General features: G+C 34.0%; 2 protein-coding genes and 1 pseudogene across 6 annotated transcripts; all 3 read right to left on the bottom strand.

The window, feature by feature from the left end:
* Nucleotides 1–5,958: 5,958 nt before the first annotated feature.
* Nucleotides 5,959–8,243, bottom strand: LOC112016265 (COBRA-like protein 10). Its single transcript, XM_065761167.1, is given in 3 exon segments — nt 5,959–7,232; nt 7,234–7,480; nt 7,581–8,243. Coding segments are annotated over 3 exon segments (1,971 nt in total). The 5' UTR covers nt 8,131–8,243; the 3' UTR covers nt 5,959–6,058.
* Nucleotides 8,244–14,151: 5,908 nt separating this feature from the next.
* On the bottom strand, nt 14,152–18,014 carry LOC112016284 (CRIB domain-containing protein RIC10). Of its 5 annotated transcripts, none has more exons than XM_065761163.1 (6): nt 17,573–18,013; nt 17,143–17,432; nt 16,922–17,019; nt 16,688–16,808; nt 14,869–14,974; nt 14,152–14,562 (listed from the first exon to the last, which is right to left on the bottom strand). In XM_065761163.1, the coding sequence occupies exons 2-6, from the start codon at nt 17,198–17,200 to the stop codon at nt 14,529–14,531; spliced, it is 417 nt and encodes a 138-aa protein (XP_065617235.1). In that variant the 5' UTR covers nt 17,201–17,432; nt 17,573–18,013; the 3' UTR covers nt 14,152–14,528. The 5 variants fall into 5 exon arrangements, with proteins under 5 accessions (XP_065617235.1, XP_065617236.1, XP_023904574.1 ...); XM_065761164.1 differs by having other exon boundaries at nt 14,152–14,547; XM_024048806.2 differs by having other exon boundaries at nt 14,152–14,974; nt 17,573–18,014.
* Nucleotides 18,015–22,462: 4,448 nt separating this feature from the next.
* On the bottom strand, nt 22,463–25,738 carry LOC112016295 (pectinesterase/pectinesterase inhibitor-like; annotated as a pseudogene).
* Nucleotides 25,739–26,153: the final 415 nt, after the last annotated feature.

Below are 26,153 nucleotides of genomic sequence, written 5' to 3'. Positions count from 1 at the left end.
TACATCAATTCAACAAGTCAATCGCATCAATTGAACCCAATTTGAACAAATCCCCAATTCGGATACATTCAAGCTCTAGAATTTTCAATTTCCCAAATATTAAACACATTTTACATTAAGATCAAGGAATATTTAATCTTGGATGGCCACAACAAGATCACACACAATAAAATGTACCAAGTTTAGCAAAGAGAAACTTGTGTAGTGTGTGCAACTAGCAAAAGTTTGAGATACATGTGAGGTGATATGTGAATAGCAATCAATCACAAAGTCTACAAAATTCATCACATAGAATTTAAAAGAGACTATCACCTAAAAAGTTACATTATATAACTCCCACATCTCCTAGATCATAAGCTTGCAATCATGTAAGTTTCTTAAATTTTGCCTCATAATATACACACTAATTTTAATTATGTGATTTGGCATCAAGTCTAATAGTACACACTAATTTTAAGCATTAATCATTTAAACCGAGGCTACACTTTATGTTCTTTTTGTGCATGTGTTATACTTTCTTGAGCACAGAATCTTACGATATGCACTAAGGTGTTCATGATTGGTTAGTGAACAGTGGTAAGATGGTTATTTATGAATTTCTTAAAAAGTTCAAGTCTGACAATCAAAGACATGTGACTTCAAGATCAAGACAAAATGATCAAAAACCATAAACATCTTTCACACACAATATGCACTACAAAGCTTCAACTAGTCAAGTGCAATAAATAAGCTCATCAAAGCTAAACAAAGTACATAAACTTGTTATGTAAAGATAATATGGCTAATCCTTGATTATAAATCCAAGATGTGAAATACAAAACGCAAAAATCTTTTTGGTTTTAAAAACTATATGACTAAAAACAAAAAAGCACGTATTATGCTAAATGAACAATGCAAAACTAGGCATGATAATGCTAAACTAAGTTATAGAAGGTACATAAGCAAGAAATATCAATTTCTTAATTAATCCTTGAGTACATGTACAAACTAGTACATATTCACACAAAATCATAAATAGCTTAGTACTTATATAACACACACTATTCAAGTTTCTCCACAATGTCAAGCATGTTCTAAATCAAGAGAGAGATATCATAATTCATGTAATCCTCAAGAAAAATAAAACAAGACACAAAATAAAATATTTTTGTCTTTTTGAAAATTTTCAATGTTTTTGAATTTTTTTTAATTAAAAAAACAACCAAAAAAACAAACCAACCAAAAATAGAAACAAAACATGTCCACAAACAATTGAAAGAATTAAATCAGGAACAAGTCAGCAACACTCACCTTAGAGAATCTTTTCTCACCCATATAGCATGAGTATTCGACTTTGTAGGTGAAAATCTATGAGAGGCAGAGTGTATTTGAGGAATTATACCAATCTTCTGAGAAAGACTGAAATCCTGCAAATTCTTTTCACAAGCCAACAAGCTTAAATTTTTCAAAAGCATATGAAACAATTTATTTGGACTTATGGCAGGAGAAATATCATCACATATCCGAGATTGAAACACAGAATGGTTAAATTTCAATTTATGACAGTTATGACGAATGTGAGCACGGACACCACAAAAGTGACAAATAGGAACAAATTTAGGAACATCAGTATTCCTAACAGCAAATTTAGTCTCAGATTTTGATTTTTGCCTCAACAAAGAACAATTTGGTCTAATATGATCAACAACACCACACAGGTGACAAGTAGGCACAAAAACATATTTCTTTTACACACTAGCAGTAGGTTTAGACATAGGTTTAGAAATTTTAGCGTCGACATCAGAACTTTTACCTTTGTCTAACCTAGCAAAATAAGCATTTTCTTTGTTATTCCTCTTAAAATGAGGGATATAAATTTTCTCAGTTTTAGGGTTAAGAGCAACAGAAATACTTCTGTTATCAACAGTAGGCTTGGTACTAGTTAAATTTTCAATTTTAGCTTTAGATTCAACTAACTCTTGTTCCAAGCTTTTCATCTTCTCATTTTGACAGGAAATTTTATTTCTCAAAAATTTATTCTTTTTATTAGACTCATCCAATCTCACAATCAATTTCTCTTTTTCAAGATTAGCCAATTTTAACTCTTCTTTAAATTTCTTAGAAATTTTCAAAGATTTAGATAATTCCTTACGAAGAGTTTCATAGACATCAATAAAATCAACAGAAACAACAGTGCCCTTTTTATTCAAATCATCACAAACATGAGCAGAAAGACACTTCAAATTATCCATGATAACAAGGGTCAAGGATCAGCTCTTAGATCAAAAGATCTAAAACAGAAGAGCTACCTGCTCTGATACTACTTGTTAGGTTTTTAGACCCCTTAAAACACAACAATTGGATTAACCTAGTTTATTAGCCAAGTGATTAATTTAGTCAAATTATGCAAATCTAGGTTAACACAATCAAATAATCATATCAAGATATAAAGCAGCGGAAATATAAAGAACACAAAGATATGATTACTTAGGAAAACCAAACCGGTAAAATGGGGAGGATTTAACCTAGCTATCTTCAAGGTAAACTTCAATCCACTATATGAAAGAATCGAAGTTCATACAAAAAGACTTACAGGCACCTACGCTCGACTTCCTAATACTACCCACCAGTAGAACTTACTGACATGACCACATGCAAGCTCTGAATCTACGGACTCCTTTTTCTTGGATTCTCCAATCAAGTGCAAGCACTCCTGCTTATGTTTCTCTAAGCTCCAATGGCAGCAACTGAGTTGATCATCAAGGTGTTAATAATATTTCTACCTTGAAAACCCTAAGTTTATGTGAAGGAAAGCTCCTCAAGGATCTCACAAGAGATTCACACAAACCGTAAAATATGAGCAACAATACAACCAGAGCAACTCTCAAAACGTGGCTAGGGTTTTGCCTTATATACCTAGGGCAAAAACATAAAACCCTAAACGTTTAATGAGATAGGGCTGAGTTGGAAATTCTGGAGAAAAACATTCTGGCCGACTTTCGATCGATCGAGTCTATCTTTCGATCGATCGAGCCAGGCCGAAATGTACTAATACATCTGCAGCCTCTCAATTCCAACTTTACATGAATTACACAACTTTGAGTAAGCCTAAACAAGACTAAATATATTGTTTTGATCATGGTTTGCCAGCATTACACATTAGAGTTCTAAATACATCAAATCCTAAGTCTTTAGAACCTAACATATTGTAAAATAATAATAATAAAAATAAAAACTTTAACTCATGGTTAAGCCCATGAGTCTCAAATGGAAAATGTTGTATATGAACCTTGGCATATTATCAATGGCCATGTGGGCACCTAAAATAGCTGGTGCACTATAGGGTTTTCATTTGATTAAAATCTTTGATCTCCCAACTAGGCTTTGAAAGAATAGGTCTTCTTCCTCCCTAATTACCTTGCTTGTGATTTGAAACTTTATTGCCATGCTTTTCTTGGCTAGAGACTAAGTTTTTGTTTGTTTTTCCCCCTTTGCTTGACATTGTTTGCACTCAAGTATTGGTGTTTAAATCGTCATTCCCCTTGTTATAACTATTAAATTCTAAAATAAAAATAAAAAATAAAAAATAAATTAAAAAAAGCTATACCAACCTCCACATCTTTATGTGCCTTGCCAAGGCTCACTACCTAAAAATAAAAAGTTCCCTCATTTGGTCATTAAAGCCATGACAATGTGTAACCCCTTATTTGACCCCAAAAAGCATGTGTTGAGGGTCTTTTTTTTTTTGTGGAACTCGAATAGAAGGAAGGAAGTCCAACCCAGCAACACGGGCAGCAAAGAAATGGCAAGTATAGAGTAAAACCATTAAGCCTAAGCGGCAGAAATAATGGATCACAGTTCCATAAAATAAATAAATGGGCCTTGAGGAAGCAAATGAGCTCAAAAGAGCTCGGAAAGAGAGAAATAGCAAATAGCAAACCCATGGGCAGTGTATGATGTAGAAAAATAAGAACGGGCCGCAGTAGGCCTTAAGCAATGCAAACAAAGGGAGTAGGGGATTGAGGGTAGGCCTACAAACCCTAAGGATGAGTATGAAGTAATTAGGCCGTGGAAGCCCAATGAAGTTAGTAAAAGCCCATGGGAACACAAAGTTAGGAAAAGGGTCGAGGAAGCCTAAGACAAGCAAATAGGCCGAGAATGTCCAAGGGAAAACAAAAGGGACACAGGAGCCCATAAGTAAGAAAACCCGTAGCCATGCTAAGCCATTGGGGAAAGAATAAGTGGCAGGCCTAATAAGGCCCAGCAGGATCAAGTCATTACAGCAGGAATGACAAAGTAATATGGCAGGACAGGATGACAATCAAGAAATAGGTTGGAAGAAATGTGAAGCCTAGTGTTAAATGAAGCCCAGCCCCTAAGGGGAGTAGGGAATTATAAAACAGCCCACATAAAAGGATGAAGAAAGGCGGCAGTTTGTGCAAGCAAGCCTCTAGATCGCAGCAAACGCATGAGCAGTAGGCAGATTTTGGACATATATGAAAGGGAAGCACGCGCAAGGCCCAGTTACCACTAGCCTGTACCTAGCCAATATGGGACGTGGTGGGGTCATAGGTCAGAGGTAAGGGGGTATAGTTTAATGGTGGGGAGAGGGAAAAAGACCTATTATGCGGCTCCTGCCCAAGCTCTTTTGGGGGGTAGGTCCTGCTAGGATGACAGATAACCCAAAAGAAGCAAGGTTGAGGGAGGAACCATTAGGTGCATGCCATTAAGGATAGAGAGAGAAAGCACCTACACCATGGCAGGAAAGGGTGCCACGGTAGACTAATGAATGAAATAACCTGCCTTTATCTGGTAAAGGGGAGTGGCACACAGACGAACCCTTGGTGGTTGGCAAGTATACCTATACTAGACAAAGGTGATTAAGGGGCAAAGTAGTAAAATTTGGTCATGACAGACACTATAAAAAGACCCTTGCCGTGCCCAGAAAGAGGGATCTAAAAATAGGGGAAGATCATGAAATAAAATAGAAAGAAAGTAAAAATAAGGGAAAGAAAAAGATAAGAAAGAAAAAAGAAAACAAAGAGAGTTAATATGGTGGGCAAGCACCAGTAGGTCGATTTCCCTCTCTCTCTCTCAAAATCCTACTCTCTTCCAACAAAGTAAAAAGGATTCCTTTGGGCATTAACCATTCAAGTCCGATTTCCTTAAAGCCATTAATCCCCACAGCATGATCTTTCCTAGGAGATTAGCTGTATTGAGAGGAAGCGTTCTTCTTCTTTGGTTTTTTGCTTCTGCGGACCAAACTTGACTTAATTCATATTTATTCTTGATTAACTCATGTTGTTACTTACTCCTTTATCTTCTTTATAAAAGTCATTATTATCACTGTGGTTATGTTTCGTAAATAGGGATTATTTGGTCATTTTCTATTAAAAAGTCAGAGGACTATGTTTTGTTGTTATTATATCTATCTGCCATAACTCATCTGAAACAGCTCTGTCTGCCATAAGCACACTCCAAGCAGACGAGGCATAGATTGTGCACAAGCCAGCCCAAATTGAGTTACAATTAGACTGGTCTCAATTCTCCTACTCAGAATACTTGGGTCTACTATCGCAGGAGGCAGCCTAGCCCAACGCACAACACAAAAAAGGCCCCTACAGCATGCAACTCATTAAGAATCATTTCTATATTGAGCTACTATAGGACCATAGAATAGGAAATTAATATTTTACAAGTAAAATTCATTTTTCACTCTTAGATATGAGGCCATTGAAATCAATTTTTTTTTTTTTTTTTTCTGGGAAGAAATCCATTATTGTCTTCAAGTGAAAGGAAGTTCCTTTATATCATTATATGCAACTTCTTCTTTCAAGTATTTGTCATAGAAATTCCTTATTTTTTTTTTTTTTCCTTTTTCTTTTTTTAACTACTTCAAATGTGCAACATTCTCTCAAGTAAATAATGAAATCTGTCGTACTTATGATTGTGAGAAGACCTTTGTTTTTGCAACCGGACACAATGAATTTTGTACTGCTATGAATTATTTAGCTTATATCTGAACTAAAAAAAAAATACAAGCCTGTTCTTTTTTACAAAAGACTCTAGCTTCTGGTATCTAATTGAATAGTCTCCCAAAAGCATAAGTAATCAGAGAGCAAATAAAAAACCTAATTATTTCTACCATATTTACATGATATTGATTCCCATTACTCATCATAGGAAATTTTGTAGGAAGTGAACATTCCTCCCCATTGAAAAAGACCCTTGAAGGATATCCATCTCCTTTTGCTATTGTAATACCCGGGGTTTGTGTCTTTGTAAAGGAAATGACAGATTGTTGCTTTCCTGGTACTCTTGGATCTTTTGTTGGGTCTGATCCATTTGTCTCTCCCATTAAAAAATTCAAGCCTAGTAAACCTTGAAAGATGATGGTATGGTTGAGCTCTGGAATTAATGTCCCATTGAAAGAATAAATTTTTTCGTAACCTCGATAAGCTTTCTTCATTTGAATTGCAGTGAACCAATTCTCAAAATTTATTTTTTCCCAATTGAATAGAGTGATCCGGGCAGTCCATCCACTCATGTAGTCTGTGTTGACATGCCAATTTATGCTAACCCCACAATTGTCACCACAAGGTAGTGGCTTAGGAATGTTGTAGTGATTTATTTTGGCCCAAGCTAATGCGTTTTGTGTCCTATTCTCAAAGGGAAAAAGAAGAGCTTCTGGAGGGAGGAGCATAGACGGGGCATCCGGATTGCATCTTTTATTGTCACCACAACCACAGGCACATGTATTACAAGGTATAACAGAGTTATTGTAATAGGCAGAGAAGGAAACACAGCACCTAGAGTTCCTTTTGGCTGGCCTTGTGATGTTGCAGACTATTTGCCAACTTGCAATTGCTGTGGTTACTGCCGGAAGCCCACTAGCGTCTGGAAATTCTGTTGCATCCACTCTAATTGGAGGTCCACATTTATAGTCTGGATTAAGAGTGCCTACAATTTTCCATTTCTCGGGGGGATAAAGAGCTGCCCGATTCACATCAGGTGGAATTTTATACACCTGCACTTGAAAAACAGACTTTGATTTGCTTGGATCTAGGATGGTTAGCAAAAGACTTCCATTTCTGCAGCAATAGGGTATTCTTCCTACTATTGTGTCATTTGCTTTCTCGGGAGGCAAGTCACTGATGACTGGCTTCCTTTCACAATTCATGACTTCAGAAAAATCCATGTTTGTGTAAATTTCACCAGGCACTCCATAAATGCAATCCGCATAGTCTATTTTATGTGTAAGCTCCTTTCATTGTGCTTATAAATTCCCCTCTCATCCACTCCCAAGTCAAGTTCCAATGATCAAGACGTCCTAAAGGGTTTTTATTCTCCATGGTCACCTGGGCAATATAGTTATTCCCATAGGCTTGAAGAACATCATAGGAAATGGTAAGATCTCCATTCTGGCGCGGTAAGAACTTCATTTTTAGAACTTTGACCTTAAATTTTGGGTTTCTAGCGCAACATACATACATCGAGGTCTCTGCAGAAATATATATATATATATATATATATGTATAATAAATTTAGATTGGTAAGAGAAATTAGAGGCATAAAAGAAACAAGAGCAATCAAGTACTTACTACGATGAGTTGGTGCTGGGCACTTGTATCCATCATTAACAAGCCTTATTGTTTTAGGCATTGGAATCCCAGGTGGTTTCACTCCAAATTGAGTGCCACTTAACTGAATTTTGACTTGAATTTGGGTAAAATCTCCAGCAGTGTCAATTGAGGCCTTCAAATCCGCCTGAGTAGATCCTGAAAAATAACTCCCATTCCCAACAGCAGCTAGGAAATCATCACCATCCATTAAAACTGCTCCTCCAGCATTAACTAGAATCTCCTCGTGTTGAAACCTGATAAAAATCTTCCATGCTTTGAGCTCGAATTTGCCCGTGTTCAATACCCTTGCTGTGGAATTGAAGGCCCAAGATTGTGCAGTTGCATTCTTCACATGTGGATATTCTTTCGTCCGAGAGAGGAAGTCATAGGACAAGAAAATCCCATCACAATTTTCTACTGCAGGTGGTGGGGCGGCGGGCATTTCATCATAATCTTGGTTTTTACTCAAACGAACTCCAAAAGGCAAGAAGAAAAACACAAATGTTAGCATTCCAAATGCCCTTTTCATGTCTTTCTTTTAGGACCGCGGGGACGAAGATCTTAGGATGAAAGTATATGTATTTGAGGATATCACGTATTTTTTGGTTGAAAATGGTTGCAAAGATTCAAAGGAGCATAAGAAGGAATTGATGAAATTGATCCAGATTGATAGCAACATACATGGTAGAGTATTAGAGAGAGTGATTGAGAAAATGGGTGTAGAGGAAAACTCAAAGATTGACATTTGGGATTGTAGTGAGCTATATTGGTGGAGAAAAAGTCAGCTGAAACCTCCTCCTCTAAAGTCAGCGATGTATTTGGCGGGTGCTAAGAATTAACGGTCATTTGAATTTTGTAGTTTCTGGTATAATAACTTAGAATGACGAAAACACCGCAGTTGACAGTTTTAACCTCTTTGTACTCTGTACCATAATCCAATTGTTCCGCAGTTTTCAGCAAAAAATAAAAAAATAAAATTGTACCATCAATATTAACCTCTATTTGTAAACTTAAACATCACGTTGATTCTTTATTTCTTTGTACTCTGTAACAGGCGAGGCAAAATTTGACACAATTCACGAACACGATACGACTCGATATGAAATTAGTAAGTTATGGGTTGAGACTTAACAGAATCATGTCATATTCGGGTTGACACGAATAAACGAGTCGGGTTAGTATTCAACTCATGGAACCAATTTCAACTGTCTAATCCGTTTAATTAAATGATATTTTACCAATATACCCTTCAAATTCTATGTATATAAACTTATTAGTTGTTGTGGTTTATTTTCCTTAACATATTATGATTGATTATTTGTGACGTATTTACTCATTAGTTCTGGATTTTATATTAAAAAAAAAATTATTTGTTGGTTTTTCATAATTTAGATCAATTTGGTAAATATTATTATTATTTTTTTCGCTTTGATAAAATTGGATAAATGGGTCAACATAATTGACATGTTTAATAAACAGGTTGTATTAGGGTTGATGAATCTTGATCCGTTTAATAAAGATGTTAGATTGGTGTTAACCTATATAGTCAAATAATTGACATGAACCCAACAGACGAACATAAATTACCACCCTTACTCTGTACCATTGTCCAATTGCATTACAAGGATAGGATGCAACAGTCATATAGGTACAATTTTAATGAAAACAGAAGATGAAAATTCAGCTGAAATGATACTGTTTCTTTTCAAAATTCATATATTAGAGGTTAAGAATTCATTAATACAATCGGTGCCGTTGTGCACCATAATTTTTTTTCCTCACAGTTATAATTAACTAATTGCTATTGAAACATTTTTCTAGTATTCAATTTATTTCTATCTGACATCACTTCCAATTTCATTGAATCTTTCTTGTACCTTTTTGCAGCCTCTGTTGTAACTTGTAACTTTTACCTTATAGCGTCTAATTGAAATTTGACGCACCTGTTTAAACGATAAATGTTTTTCTGTTTTTTTAAAAGTATACACAATAAATGTTTAAAGATTAGTATTAAAGATTCTTTTTTTTTTTGATAGGAGTATTAAAGATTCTGAAAGTTATTATCCACCAAAAAACACAGTATCCGAAGCTTGATATGGTCCACTTTTAATGAGGGTGGATAGAATAGGAGTAAATAAAAAAAATTGAATGCAGAAAATTGAAACTTCCATTAATTACATTACAGTATTACACATGTTACTAATCCCTTACCGCTAATTTATTGGTCCGTTGGGTTAATAAGTGGGCCTTCTCACTTGTAGAATGATGGGGCTATTTTGGCAGTCTACACCTTCATGATGCTTGGGCCCAGAAGGTCGGTTCAAAAATCAAATTTTATTTTATCTCCCAACCCAAATAATTTGGAAAAAAAAAAAAATTAAAGATAATCTTTAATCTTTTTTTTTTCTTTTTTTTTTTCTTTTTTGAGAATGAGGAATGGATTAGATTTATTAAACATAAAATGTGAATTTAAAATTTGACATAAATACCAAATTTATAATGCATGAATGTATTTTAACCCAGAGTAGACCAAAGAAATTGTTCAAACTTCAAACATTTGTGATTGACCTTTAGTTGAGAATGTGGCACACTAGGTTGCAGTCATTAACAAAACTAATGCACTAACTTTCCTCATTCATTATCCAACATAATCTCACTTTGATTTGATTTCTAATCGGATCTATTATTGAAAAGATTTCAACTTGATCTGGGCATGCCGGCATATCTCACTTCTGAACAAACAAAGACAATGGGAATGTCGTGCTTAGTTGTTAATAAATGTGCAACCACTAGTATATTTCTATATTTGCTTCATGCCCCAGTGACACAGGTAGGAGGACCCCTCTGAGATTCATTAGAAAAGACATGTATATGATGCTATTTAGTTATATTCATGCCATTGTACAAAATTTTCCAAATGAGCCAATAAATTATGAAAAATGTTAAAGAATAACCTAAGGATATTAGTTTAGAAACTATTTTTAGAAATATTTTATGAAAAAATGATTATAAAAAAACAATTGTTGACAACTTTTTTATATTTCTCATATTAAGCGATGTCAAAACCTTCTTAATATAGTTTATTAACAATTATTCTAAAGACACCCGTTAACATAATCTATAAACTATTACGTGGTTGTTAACGTTTGCAATTGGCATAAGCCCATGTCAAAAGAAAAGCAATGAATGCACAGGAATCTCATGGTTGTTCCATGAACAAATAGTATCATATAATGTTCATGATTCATTTCTCAAAAAATATCTTCATGATTAATAAAAACATTTACCCCGATTTAGTTTTTTTTTTTTTATTTATCAAGCTCATACTTAACTAACTTTTTCTATAACAAAACAATTAAGCACATGCCTAAAATATTTAATCTCGTGTCAAATGAGCCTTGCTTATTGAAGTTGCCACACTTGCTGCCTTATGAGCCTTGTTAGGTTCAACCATATCCTTATGCCAAGTTTTTTTAGGATTATAATTTTTGTGCCATAACTTTTGCCACAATTTTGACGTGACAAACTATAAATGTAGTCGCCTATTATTTTTACATGTACCTACTACTTTTTTCTACTAGTTTGTTTATTGTTATTACATACCTCTTATTGAGTCATATGGCTCATAGCAACGTAGAATTTTGGTCCAATTCGGCCAATTTGGTATGGTTTGGTACATTTTGTTCCACATCGGTCCATTCGGTTCAGTTCAGCTAATCAATTCATTTCGGTCCCATTTGGTCCGTTGGTCCATTTGGTCTAGTTCAGTTTAATCCATTCCATCCTTTCTCCCTTTTATAACTTTGGCTTATTTTTGTATAAATTAATCCCCTTAGTATGGAAGTGAGAATTTGAGTTCATAACAAAACACAATCTATATGAGTGATAACTAGTAAGTTGTGTCTATTAATTATTTAAGTAATATCAATTGCAATTACGTGATAAGTTTTTATTATTACAATAATCTCCTTAAGAGAATGAGACATTAGAAACTTAAAAATTTTACTTGTATCAAAAGAATAATATCAATCAAAAACACTGAAAATAGTAAAATTATATATTTGTAAAAATAGAGGGACAAAAATTACTTTTAGAAATTGTTTAATTTTTAGGATGAACAAATTATGTACAATAAAATTTAAAGAATAAATTATAGATTATATATTTGAAAATAATTATATATTCTCACACATCGCATGAGTCTACAACTAGTCTATATCTATATATTACTAAAAGCTGAAGCGTAGCATTTAATGTTGCTACGCTCACGTTGAGCCACATCAGCCACCACGTCATCATTTTTTATTTTCAATTTTTCTTATATATTTTTTTAAACATTTTCTCATTTAAGGTGACTTAATTATTTAAAAATTAAAATATCTTTTAACCATTATTTTTATTATTAATTTTCCAAAACTCTCCTTTCATTTTACTTCTTCATCTCCCCACTACTTTCTACCTTAATATCATTCTTTCTCTACCTTTTTATCTTCCTTTATTTTGACTCTTCTTATTCTCAATATCTTACTATAAATTTGACATTTTCTTTTTCATTCTATGCATAGTTTTCTCACACAAAAAAAGTTACTTCTCTCTCTCTCTCTCAATTTGTTTTTCATTTTTTGTTTGATATTTTTTTATTGCATCAATTCTTTAGGTTGATGAATTTTTGTGTTAATTAGAATTTTACTTTGAGTTGATGTAATTTAGTTTTGTGTTTTAAGTTGTTATCTTCTATATTCTCTTTGATTAAATATTATCCTACTGCATTATATATATAGTGTATAATAATATATTGTTATTATATTACATAGAATGACTTGGATAATTTGATGTTTATTACTATTGAGAATGAACTTTTTGAATTTGTGCAACCACTAGTATATTTCTATATTTGCTTCATGCCCCAGTGACACAGGTAGGAGGACCCCTCTGAGATTCATTAGAAAAGACATGTATATGATGCTATTTAGTTATATTCATGCCATTGTACAAAATTTTCCAAATGAGCCAATAAATTATGAAAAATGTTAAAGAATAACCTAAGGATATTAGTTTAGAAACTATTTTTAGAAATATTTTATGAAAAAATGATTATAAAAAAACAATTGTTGACAACTTTTTTATATTTCTCATATTAAGCGATGTCAAAACCTTCTTAATATAGTTTATTAACAATTATTCTAAAGACACCCGTTAACATAATCTATAAACTATTACGTGGTTGTTAACGTTTGCAATTGGCATAAGCCCATGTCAAAAGAAAAGCAATGAATGCACAGGAATCTCATGGTTGTTCCATGAACAAATAGTATCATATAATGTTCATGATTCATTTCTCAAAAAATATCTTCATGATTAATAAAAACATTTACCCCGATTTAGTTTTTTATTTATTTGTCAAGCTCATACTTAACTAACTTTTTCTATAACAAAACAATTAAGCACATGCCTAAAATATTTAATCTCGTGTCAAATGAGCCTTGCTTATTGAAGTTGCCACACTTGCTGCCTTATGAGCCTTGTTAGGTTCAACCATATCCTTATGCCAAGTTTTTTTAGGATTATAATTTTTGTGCCATAACTTTTGCCACAATTTTGACGTGACAAACTATAAATGTAGTCGCCTATTATTTTTACATGTACCTACTACTTTTTTCTACTAGTTTGTTTATTGTTATTACATACCTCTTATTGAGTCATATGGCTCATAGCAACGTAGAATTTTGGTCCAATTCGGCCAATTTGGTATGGTTTGGTACATTTTGTTCCACATCGGTCCATTCGGTTCAGTTCAGCTAATCAATTCATTTCGGTCCTATTTGGTCCGTTGGTCCATTTGGTCTAGTTCAGTTTAGTCCATTCTATCCTTTCTCCCTTTAATAACTTTGGTTTATTTTTGTATAAATTGATCCCCTTAGTATGGAAGTGCGAATTTGAGTTCATATCAAAACACAATCTATATGAGTGATAACTGGTAAGTTGTGTCTATTAATTATTTAAGTAGTATTAATTGTAATTACATGATAAATTTTGATTATTACAATAATCTCCTTAAGAGAATGAGACATTAGAAACTTAAAAATTTTACTTGTATCAAAAGAATAATATCAATCAGAAACACTGAAAATAGTAAAAATTATATATTTGTAAAAATAGAGAGACAAAAATTACTTTTAGAAATTGTTTAATTTTTAGGATGAACAAATTATGTATAATAAAATTTAAAGAATAAATTATACATTGTACATCTGAAAATAATTATATATTCTCACACATCGCATGAGTCTACAACTAGTTGCAATAAAAGTTGTGTCAATAAATTTTCTCCTTCATGCCACATCATCATAGTTGCCATATCATTTCAGCTACCAAATCATCTTGGCATACCTTACATCGTGGCCAACCACTTCATGGCTTGCATCATATTGAGCCCCGTTTGTGTTCTGGTTTATAGTTTTGCAGCTTGCACTTCTCTAAGTTTGGTTTTGATGGCATAAGTTTATGCAATTGCATGCACTATAGGTATGTATGTATGTATGTATAGCTGTTTCAGGGCATAACATATCTTGATATCAAGAATTTTGGTGCATTCCTTGCACCACAACATCTGAGAAACAATATTGGTATAATTGAAACTGCAACTTGTACAATCTAGTATCAGCAAGAATTAATTTTACATTCTAGAATTTGAGAAGAATTTTCAAGGTTGTCAACAAACATTCTAGCTCAAGGACCATTCATAACTAGGAAAAGAGCATCACCAACTGTTAAATAGAAAATCCCCTTGTGTTCTTGTTTAAGTTCAATCATCTCCCCCCCACCAGCAGAGCCAAGGAATCCAACCATATGCATGATTCTTCCTCATTAAACCAAAGTTTGCATCTTCAAAGGTCTTCCTTGGACATTGATCATTCTTTCTTCTTTTCACATCTGTTGCCACCACCTAATTTCCATTTTCCTAGAAAATATGATTTTCAAAATTTACACAAGATTTGTTCAACCTCCTATATTTTTTCTTGACATTTTAAATAACCTTAGCAACGAAAGGGGATTTCACAATGTTTACTATGCACATCAACGTTTTTTGTTTTTTTTTTTTGTTTTTTTTTTTTGGGAGGGGGTTTTCCCTTCTCCCACCAAGTTCATAATCTTAATCCGTTTTTAAATTTGTAGGTTTGAAATTGTATCCATGTCATTGAATGCAGTCTTCGACTTTGACCCTCGTGAGGATCTAGAAGAAGACGACTTTAGAGAAGAACTTGACCTGGACTTTTTTCGCTTCTGTTTCTTTGGAATATTTGGCAGATCTGTAGGTGGAACATCTTTGAACATGTCACATGCTTGTTGGCATCCCATGGCCTGATCAAAATCTGTTACAAGAGATCAAAATATAAGTAGGTGAATTACCATAAACTAAAATGAATTGGCTACACCACTAGAATCCAGAAGAACTATATTATTTCTTTAGATATTTATAGTATTTCAAAATTTACTTGCTAAAAACTTTAGGCATGGTAAAAAATGGTCCGTTGATGAAAGGGTATGACAAAATTGTTCAAATAATTTTCTTCATGAGTGATCTATTGGAACAAATCTAAAATTTTGAACATTTTACACCCTTAGTCTGAAGAAGGGGAAGTAATCAAAATAAACAGACTAAAACATTACTCATATGTGCTCTAAACTGTACAATTCAGCCAACAAGAAACTAAAGCGATTGATGGTATGTACCTCTCTCCAATCTAAAACTTAAATTCAGACAATAAGAGGAACCACCGAAAGGTTAACCAGATGATATGATACATACAAAGGCATAGGCATTAATGAAGCCATTATTGAGAGTGCTTAAAAAGTAGAATAAGATACGGTAGGGAAACATATATGCCTCTTTCTCCATGTAAATGTGTACGAGTATAAAATCACACTTCGATATTCAGTAAAATAATTTAATCACTTGAGCATTGCTAATTTTCAAAAATGGTCGAAGCTTATGCCATAAACCCTTCTTATCTTTTAACTTATTCCTTACCTCTATATTAAAAGGTCAGATCCTAATACTCAAATGTATCAAATACACACCTAGGAGTATCCTAAAAGTATTTAGGAAACGAAGAGTTTCATATATAAATACTCTGAACACATTTATGACATATCATGTCATGGGAAGGATAAGACCCAACATGATTATCATGTTGAATAGACCTTTTAAGATAAGCTTCATCATAGTACCCTTCTCTGTGTTTTGGGCACTTCGATCATTACAGACATAACTCAGCTACATGCACTAGTCATCCTAGTTCTAAAACTATTTAGGCATCTACAGCTGTAAGCTTTTTCATGGGAATGTCTACGCACCAAAAACTAGAGTCAAAACAAAATTTTGCCCAAGCTAAACTGAAATATATTACTACAGAACCTATGTATAACAATTACTCCAAGCATCTCATTCAGTAGAGACAGTAAATTATCCATACTATCCCATTCACATAATTTTATACACCCCTCAGAAAAGTCTTTACAACAATCTTAATTATTAAGCTCCATCTATTTAACAGAAACTCTTAAAAACTCAATGTAAGCAAAATTTTCCAATCAATGAACTCCAGGGGTGGACCACTAAAAGATGGTATGGTCTTTTCGCCATGAGACATTAGATTCCTCTTGATAGTGAAGTATTCTCTCGTGACAGAACAGCCAAATTCATCTTGTTTGGGGCAAAGAATCTTGAAAACTTTCCATAAATTAAATTTTAACCCCCATACATTAATCAATGTTTTCGTCTTATACTACCTAACCTGTAAAAAGGATCTGTTTGTTCTTGTCTAATTAGTACAAGTGCACATGACATCAAGCAATAGTTTAATAAAGCAACATTTGGAAGCATCAAAATAATTTAAGAATTAATCAAAATGACACTAAGGACCAAGCAATCTCTTCCCTACATAATGTGCTACTTTATAGCCACAAACATATATACATACATACATGTACACACACGCACACAAATTTATATGTAAATACGAAAACACGCATGTATGCACACATACTATGTGTGTTTTGTCACCGAAACAGCTGAAACATACCATGAGAGGACCACGTGGAAAGAGCCATAGAGCTGGAATCTCTAAATTCAGCAAGACTACCAATCGATGTGGAGAATTCAGATGTTGCCTTGAAATCATTCATCTGCACAATCCCACCCAACTGAAAATTTTAGTGAAAAAAAAAAAAAAAAAACACAAAAATGTTAACACTTAAGAGATTAAAATAAACAAAGAACCAGAAAACATAGGAGAAGGAATATGTGGACTGCATACCCAACTAGGTGCACTGCCAGAAGCGGCATCCAATCCTATGTGTGCCACATGCTTGACATCTGTGGGGTACCCAATTTCCATCTCACGCTCCTTCACAACTACAGCAACACCCAATTCCCATTTTAGCTCCAAGTCATAAACGCATTCACAGTACATATCTATGTGTGTGTGGAGAGAGAGAGAGAGAGAGAGAGAGAGAGAGAGAGAGAGAGAGGCATTACCAAATATTTGGGAAATGAATTTGAAACTTTTGTAGATCCCTTTCATCTTGGTTGCCATGGTGGAAGCAGCAAGACAAGAACAAATGCAACAGAGAGCCTTTAAGGGACGACACAACACAATGGGGGAAGCAGAAGCACCAATAAATGTGAAGAGATGGTTCTTTTGCCTGCAGAAAGTAGATGTACTTAGACGGGTCACTTTACTTTTCTACAATTTCAAAGCCACGATAAAGGAGGTATGGAGTAACAAAGAAGTTCCATTGCATGTGATTTTAGGAACATTCTTTTTCCTGTGAATGAAGATTGGTATCAAACATGGATTATAATAACTATCTATGATGCACTAATAAGCAAAAAATAGTAACTTAGAAATTAACCAAACCAAAAAAGAAAAGAAAAAAAGATTAAAAACACAAAGACAACATAGTACCTTAATAATAAAACAGAAAGTGAGGGAGTTTAAAAAAGCAAGCAACTTCACCCCCAGCTCCTTCAACTACTGTTGTACAACTAAGCTTGATGAATGAACAAGAATGTACAAAGACCTTCTCTTGGTCAAGAGGGTTTGGTGTATTCATAACTCCATGAAAGCAAAACCATATTAAAGAGTGAAAGACAAATGAGAAGAGAGAAAAAGGGTGTGGATATATGGGGTTTTGTTGAAAACTGAGAAATTAGTGGTGACTGTGGATAAGAGTTGGAAAAGAAAAAAATGAGAAGAATGAAAGAGCCTTAGAGGTTAAGAGGAAGAAGAGAAAAGATGATGGGCAGCAATGAAAACCTCTAAAACTAAAGGGTGAAAGACAAGGCTTTGAAAGACGTGACAAGGAAAAGAGTGGGACAATTATTAATTGGGTGGTTTCTGTGCTTGCTGCACAAAACATATAGATTTTTTTTTTTTTTTTTATAAATTTATATTTGGAAAAAAAAAAAGTATAATTTGTATTAAAAAAAAAAAATACATACTATCTATCATCTATGAGCTATGATGTGCTGCATTGTTGAACGGGTAAAGCGCCGGCTTCATATACTTTTTCACTTGTTATTTGCTTAGTTCTTTTTATCACTGTTGTAAGGAAAATAATAAATTTTACTAAATTTTAACATTAAAAATGTTTATAAATTGAGGGTGTGGTAATAGATATAATTGATTTTTTTTTTTAGAAAAATAAATTAATATTTGAAATTAAATTTGGACAGCTTGCCTTTTTTGTTGGGGAGTGGGGAGCAAGGCTGGCTTCTTTGTTTGAGTGAGATAAAGTGATTGAGAGAGAGAGAGAGAGGAACTTTAACGTTAATGCTTAAACTTAGGTAAATCTCTCAGGACTATCTCACGTGATTAACTTTTTGATTTCCGTCTCTTTAGCAGCTTTTGTTTTTGGTCTTGTATCTTCTTTATTATTTTATTTTATTGGTGGAGTATGGAGTAAAGCACAATACATGAGATAGAAGATTAGTCATGTGATTAACTTTTTGATTTCTGTCTTTTTGCGGCTTTTGATTTTGGTCTTGTTTCTTCTCTCTTTGGTCTCATTTTATTAGTGAAGTATGAGGTGGAGCACAATACATGAGACAGAAGATCTAGACTCAAATAAGTATAGTTTATATCAATTTTACTAAAAAAAATTTACAAAATTAATGTGATAAAAAATGGTATTAGTGTCACATGATTAAGATCATAATTAACAGTTTCTTAATTATTTTGTTATGTTGTGCTAGTAAGTTGACAAAAAAATTTGTAACGTTTGTGTGTGTGTGTGTGTGTTTTTTTTTAAGAGAGTTTCAACCTGTGGCACCTGCTCCTAATAATCTTCTTTATTATCAGACACCAATTGATTTTTAGTATATACGAAGATTGAATCAATCTCTTATTCAATTATCAAAGATTTTATTATTTTTAATATCACCCTTACTTTATTGTGGCTTGTGTGTCGTCATTTTGTAAAGTTAATGAAATAAAATCTGTAGTACACGTATCCTTTGCATCACTATCCTTGTGTGAACTTTAAGTGGTTAGTCTAATAGTCTTTTTCAGGCTTCATATGATTCACGAGATCTTGTGTTGAGTTTCTTTGCAGTAAGAGGCATCTCAAACAGATTTTTTTCTTTTTTATTTATTTATTTTATTTAATTACTCAGATCTGTGGAACAGAGAGATTATATTTACTCAGAGAATTGGTCAGGTGCTTTATAAAATATGCATGAGAGAGAAAGAGCTATGTTTATAAATTGTACAGTGTCTGACAGTTGGAGTAACCTGGTAGATATGCCATCCTAAACTAGTTTGTAACTACATAGGAATTAACTGGAATTAACACGTGTTAGATATTGTTTTAAGACTTATTTTACATGGAAGGACAACCAATAGTAGATACTTTCTTGTGTCATATTTATCTACTAGCTTGTGAAGGTGATCATGATCCATCATTTGAGGACCGAATTGGCCTGTGAACTAAGACTATGATTGCCTGGGCTCCACTTTTTTCTGTGGTCCCCAATTGGTCAGCTAGCTTGGCCTTAAAAAAATTAGATTTGATGCAAATATTGCCTTAACACAACAGGGATGGAATTTGAGATTTCATTTTTTGGGTCCCCACTTTCCTCTATCATGCCCAGTTTTGCGTGGCTTTACAACATTTGGACTTGGCACCAAAATTGCTTAACACAACAGGGTGAAATTTAAGGTTTGATTTTTCTATTGTTGCAAAAAGAATAAAAGATTCATGTCATTCACCCCTCGTGTGGGGTTCTTTTTCATCATTGGTTTATTTTATTTAAAAAATAAGTTGTGTAAAAGTACAATTATGTCATTAAGGGACCCGCATGATATTTTAGTGTGATGGTAAAAAACACGATCGGCATGAAAAACGAATAACATAAGTTCAAATCTAGATAAGTAGATATGTATACGAAAAAAAAAAAAACAACAAACAGTACTTAACAAAATAGGCTAAAAAGAGTTGAAACACATCCTTGAATAGTTTTTAAGCCCATAGAAAGGGAGGCAACCAAAATAATGGGATCAATTTTAGGGTCTCTTTGAGAACAGCATATTTAATTGAAATTAAAAACTTTTTGTTGAAGGTACTGTAAATAAAATTAAAATTAGTTGAAATAGTATAGTAAGATTCATAAATAGTACCAAAAAATGCAATGAAGTTCATGAATAATTGAAAAATAAGCTGAATAACTCTCTGGGCCAGCAATTTACCCCGCTATGGGCCCACTCATCACGAACAGTAATTAGTTTCTGGTTGAAAGTTTTGAAAAAACACGGTGGAAAAAAAAAAAAAAAAAAAAGCTGAATAGTAAAATAAATTGCTAAATAATAATCTATCCAGAGGCAACTTTAATCTCATTAACTTTGTTTATAAAAATTGAGAATGGACAATTGGATAGCATTGGGTAGAAAATATAATCCCACCATATCGATCCTTGAAATAGTTGACTGATTACCATTATTTAATAACTTGTTTGCCAGCTTTTGGTGATTTCTATTACAGCTGGGCGAACACTTATAATTTGATTGCGATTTTCAATATTCTCTGTCAGAATTCATGAAAGCTCTTTTTAATATTGGTAAAATTATTTCTCTTTGATCAACGTAATATAGTGTGGAGTACTAGTTTATAAAATTTCTCAAACCCATAAACAACAAAATCATGCAGTTAATTAGATTCAGTGAGAGAAACTGTATCTTCATAACTGTCAAAATTTTTTTTTTTTTAAATTCTTCCATGCCATTTGAATGGATAAGCAAAAACTTTCTTTACTTTGTTTATATTTTATACACAAATGGCATTTTACTTTGTTTAAGTCTGATTTGTATCAATGTGTGACCCTTACTTTGATTAAGGAATTTTTGCCTTTGTACTATTATAATATGAAAAAGCTTGCGTGCATATTGTCCTATAATCTAATAACATTAAAAGCCAATATATGTTTTCTAAGCAAAATCACACAAAAAAGATTAGGTGGTGTTTGATGATTCTGCAGAGATTTTTCTTTCATAGTTGGAGGCACGTTTGGTTCAGTTGTTTCTTTCAAAGAAACAGCATCGAAATTTCTTGGTTACCTAATAAGATGGAAATGTGCCCTGCACCTTAAGACAATGTTGGGGTTTTCATAGTAATGAGGATCTTGACATGTCTCCAAAATGCTCCAAATTTAGAACTTGGAATCCATGTTACAATTTTGGAATAATTTCATGGCACTTATATTATGTATTGCAAGTTTATTAAAATAATGAGGCAGCAAGCATAATTGAAAAGGAAAAAAAGAATTAGATGGTGGAAGAGAAATTAGATTAAATTTAGGTCAGCGCTGATTGGTTTGAATTAGGATTAATATAGTGGAAAATGAAAGTTCAATTGTCAAATAGTTTAAAATTTATTTGTCAACAAGAAGATATGTTCTTTTCAGATTTCTGCTTTTCATTTGGGTCTTTTTCAATTATAAGCTGGAACTTGCTGTAAATCCTATTCTTTTTTTTTTTTTTTTTTTTTGGGTGAAACAAAGTTATTGGTCCAATGGAATAAAAAGTCCATATGTATTTTATGATTGTTGTACTTCTTCTATGTAGGATGGGATGTTATTGTTAAAATCATTAAGGCCTTTCTTGCCGCAATGTTGCCGTCCACAAATTAGCTATAAATTATACATGGCTATTTCTCTTCTTCATGTTTTAGGCTCTTGAACAGAAAGTCCCTAGTTTTCTGAGATGTACTTTTTCTATCTGAGGCTGGATTTGTTTTCCTCTGCAGTAAAAGTTTATATGGTTGAACAAATCTAATCAAACTCAACTGGAAGTCAATTGATTGACTCAAATTAGAAATTAAAAGTATTGGAAAACGGAATGGACATTCATTTTCAAGACAACTCATGACACTACAAGAAAATATGGTCTTCTCCCTATCAAAAAAAAAAAAAAAGGGTCTTCTTAAATTGGAAGAGTGTAGCCTATTATGTGCTGGAATTTGCTGTAGATCCAGTTTATTTTTTTGACAGTATTTGAGTTGGAGATGGTTATTTTTCCAGAAAAGTATAGCTTGGATATTTCAAAATCCCTGATGTATCATCTTAGAGATACTTTTGTATGCATGTTCTCAACGTGTTGGAAGAAAAATAATTATTTTAAAAAAAAATTTCTTTAATTTTGTAAAAATTATGAGATTAAGCAAAGGGTTTTTATTAAAAAAAAAAAAAATCCTTTATGTGAATCATAAACTCACTAGTAAATTGTTGTACAAAGAAACAACATTTCACATACGAAGGATTATGAACACAACATTATAGAGATGAAAATAAGTCTAGGGGCCAACAAGCTTCACCTACTGAAACACAAGAGGAAGCCATATTCACAAACCTCCTGTATAAGCCACCCCACTGGACTTCAACCATGTTCCTCCTTGTATCAACTTAGCTACTATGAACCTTTTGGCTTCCTCTGCACTAGTAATGACATGATAACCAGACCATTTCACTCGCTTACTAGTACTAGCACCTGGTCTCTTGTTATTATATTCCCTATAATATAATGTTTCTAATGCAAAATCTTTATCCCACACAGACCACCTAGTTGGATCAATATGATCACCAATGTAGGATTGCATGACAACAGTTCTTGAATACTCTTTCCAAGACCGGCCCAAATATGATCGGATTGAGCCCTTTACAAGCTTGAGATATGGGCTTGCAATAATGTCTCAGTTTTGAATAGAAGTCCCAGTGGCTTGGTTTGGATCAACTCGACCTTGGGCTGTTACCATGTTGGCCTGTCCACTCATGGGCTTTCGGGCTACTAGTTTGCAATTTTGGAACACAACGGCTGCATTTCCAAATATGAAATTGATTGTACTAGTGATGTAGGAATCCCGAAAGAATTACCAGTTTGAGTGGGCGTAGAGAGTGTATTGGTAAGCATCAATGCGGCAACGATTTATGACGGATTGGTCATCCCGACGCGAAGTGCCACTGCTTGGTGCTTCTGTGGCCCAACTGTGTTCTAGAACCAGATATCTTGGGCTATGAATTCCTTACCAAGTGCAGCTATATTGGTAGATCATAAATTGGTTACTGTTTTTAGAAAGCAACTGTCCTGAATATGATATGCATCCAGCCCAAATACTAGTGGTTAATTCTGAGGTGATAGTGTATCATTAAATCAGGCCCAAACAAACAAGTACATGGCCTTTTCCATGCATTTATTTTTGACCTTATCCAACAGGCCCATTACTTTTTTGTTACAATAAGCCATTTTTTTCAAGGCCCAACAGGCCCCTTTTTTTTGCTAAGCAAAACAAGCCCATATATTTTTTGTTAGATCCCACAGGCCCATTTATTATTTTTCTAGGTCCAACATGCACATTTCTTCTTTTCGGCAAGTTTCAACAGGTCCATTCTATTCCCATCCAAATTATGGTCATCGTGTAAGTTTTTTACACTAGCTTTATTTTGGTGTAAATTTAGTATCTAAAAGGCTTACAAAAAAGGAAAAATTATCCTATGCGCCAGAAAAAATGAGTGCGCCTCTTACAAGTATGTGAGCTTTATGCCTATAAGTGTAGGCTCATATACTTGTGAGAGACATGTTCCATATATTCAGCACAATATATCAGCTTTCTTTTTTTTTTTTTTTTTTTTTTTTTTTCATGAACATAAACTATTGGCCAATTCCTTGCATACCAAAATGGCTAAATCAAATAAGAGCATAATTTCAGGAAGATAGCAAACCAGCTACCATTTCTTAATTATTCCACTTTAATAATTAAGAAATAGTAAATTTAATTATTTAATTAAGTTCTCAAAGACTATAAAACAATTGTTAAACATTTTTTTTTTCCTCACAATAAATAGGGCAGGGGATTCAAAAAATTAGCTTATCATGAAGAACTAAATAATGTAAATGAGTTAAAATACTCTAAATGAAATGCTAACAGCTATAGCATATAGATTTGTTGCATTTATCTTATAACAATATTCCTAATTCAATCCAATCTGATATTGCCTTTTTTAATTGCAAACACTCAAAGAAGACTAGTAATAAATTTCAAATCTTGACTTAAAAAGGAATAAGGATCTTTACCTACAGTTGCAGAATTGAAAGTTGTGGTTCCGTCAACAAAATTCAGGCTACCAGTGATAATGGTTGAACTCATGCCATCACCAACTATCATCAAGTTCTTTTTACTCTTCCCAACCTCAACATTCTCTTTATATTTCCCTTTCTTCACATAAATAACGTACCTAGTTTTGCCCTTATTTGGTGCCGAGGCCACAGCTTCTTTCACAGTCTTGTACTTCCCACTCCCATCCTCAGCCACCACAACGTTGGCCTTGATTTCCTTGGGCAAAGCTTGTAAAAGTGTCCTGTCCCTACTCGTGACCCATGTAGGAAATTCTCCATTTAATGGCTCATCAATCATTACTTTGGTTTTCAAGGATGAAACTGCAACAAGCATGGCTAAGGAAGTTCTGGCTCCTGATATTAAGTCCTTGAGCCCTGGCTCCATTGTGGTCCGAGCTGAGCCCTCTAGTCCATCCAAGCATGTGACATGGTTAGTGAATACACTACTTAGCCATGCATGTGCATCTTCAACGGAACTTGTAGTCATATTTTGAAGAGCCTCTTTCGAGTCAAAAACCCTGTCCATGGACAAGTCCATTAAGTCCACACAATCAAGCAAAGCCGCTTGTTTCCTAGGATTATTGTTGATCCTTTGGTTGACATTTTTGGCTGTATCTATTGCTTTTTGTATAGCTGATGTGGATTCTTCTAAAGACATTTGCAACATGATTGTCTTAGAGTCTTTGACAACTTCTGAGACCATGGATATACATCCTGCTTGGTTATGGGCTTGATCATAGATGTGGCTGTGTAGGAGGGGATTAGAGGAGCTGGGTTTAATAAGATGGGTAACAACAAGTGCAGTTGAGAGTATGATAGCAGCAAAGTAGAGAATTAGGTAAAGAGTACTCTTGCAATTAGGCCTGTCCACGGGTCAGTTCGGGTCGGGTTTGTGCCCAAACTGGAACTGACCCGACCAGATCGGGTCTTTCAAATTTTAACCCGTTGCTGATCGGAGTGGTTGATTGGATCGAGCAGGTCGGAGCTTCCATAGAGTTCGGGCGGATCGGTCGGCGTTGATTATTTGGAAAATGGTGAGAATCCGGCCAAGAAAAGATGAAAAACGGTAGAACTCAGTCGAAAATTTTTTGAAAAACGGTAGAAATCCGGCCATATCTCACCAGATCTAGTGAGATCTTGGCCATTTTCGGAAAGATCTTGGCTAGATCTAGCGAAATCTCACCGGATCTAGCTTAAATCTTCCCAAAAAAATCTCAAATCTCGCCGGAAAAATGATGGGTCAGTCGGATCAAGTTTCTCGGATTTGAAAGGAGAAGATTTGATCTCCGACCCGTTGATCTTGGATTTTGGAGAATCAAATCCGTCACCGACCGTTGAAGCAGTCGTTTGGTTAGCGGCAAGTCGAGTTCTGGTTTGTGGCAGTGGGTGGGTTAGTTTGGCGGGTCCTTGGATAGCCCTACTTGTAGTGAGAAGTTTGGGGTTCTCTAACAGAGGTTGATGGGGTGCCATGTTTGGACTTTATGCAATAGTTGTTTTCTCCAGTGAGCTTATCCCTTATTGTGTCTTATGGCCCTTAAATAGAGTATAGGAGATGTTGTTGTGGGTTCAATTTGTGGCTTGAATTGCCACTAAAGCCCACAAGCCCATTGCTTGTAAGTCGGTCAAGTATGACCGAATACAACTAGGAATGTAACTCCTAGTGTTGTACGATATAGAGAGATCATGAATTCTATTAACCTAGTAAGTGCAGCTACATAAGAAAAAATAGAGAAAAAGAGAGGTAGTCAGCTTCTATTTTTATTATTTCTGTGAGAGAGTGCTAGGGTATAATTAAGATTTAGGTTTCTTAAGAGTATTCTTGTGCATTATTGTATCTCCCTATTTTTATAGTGAAATTCCTTCGTCGTCACCGTGGAGGTATGCA

The sequence above is a fragment of the Quercus suber genome, unplaced genomic scaffold (assembly GCF_002906115.3).
Source record: "Quercus suber isolate HL8 unplaced genomic scaffold, Cork oak 2.0 scaffold_399, whole genome shotgun sequence".
In the NCBI taxonomy this organism is placed as follows: Eukaryota; Viridiplantae; Streptophyta; class Magnoliopsida; order Fagales; family Fagaceae; genus Quercus; species Quercus suber.
The sequence above is the reverse complement of the archived record's forward strand: the minus strand, read 5'-3'. Positions and strand labels throughout refer to the sequence as shown.

What these genes read in the sequence shown, in the direction of transcription:
- LOC112016284 (XM_024048806.2), bottom strand. Translation starts at nt 17,200, where the DNA reads ATGGCAACCAAGATGAAAGGGATCTACAAAAGTTTCAAATTCATTTCC. An exon ending in ATTCATTTCCCAAATATTTG is followed by an intron (nt 17,020 to 17,142) that starts GTAATGCCTCTC and finishes GTGTTGCTGTAG; the next exon opens with TTGTGAAGGAGCGTGAGATG. An exon ending in CTGGCAGTGCACCTAGTTGG is followed by an intron (nt 16,809 to 16,921) that starts GTATGCAGTCCA and finishes TAAAATTTTCAG; the next exon opens with TTGGGTGGGATTGTGCAGAT.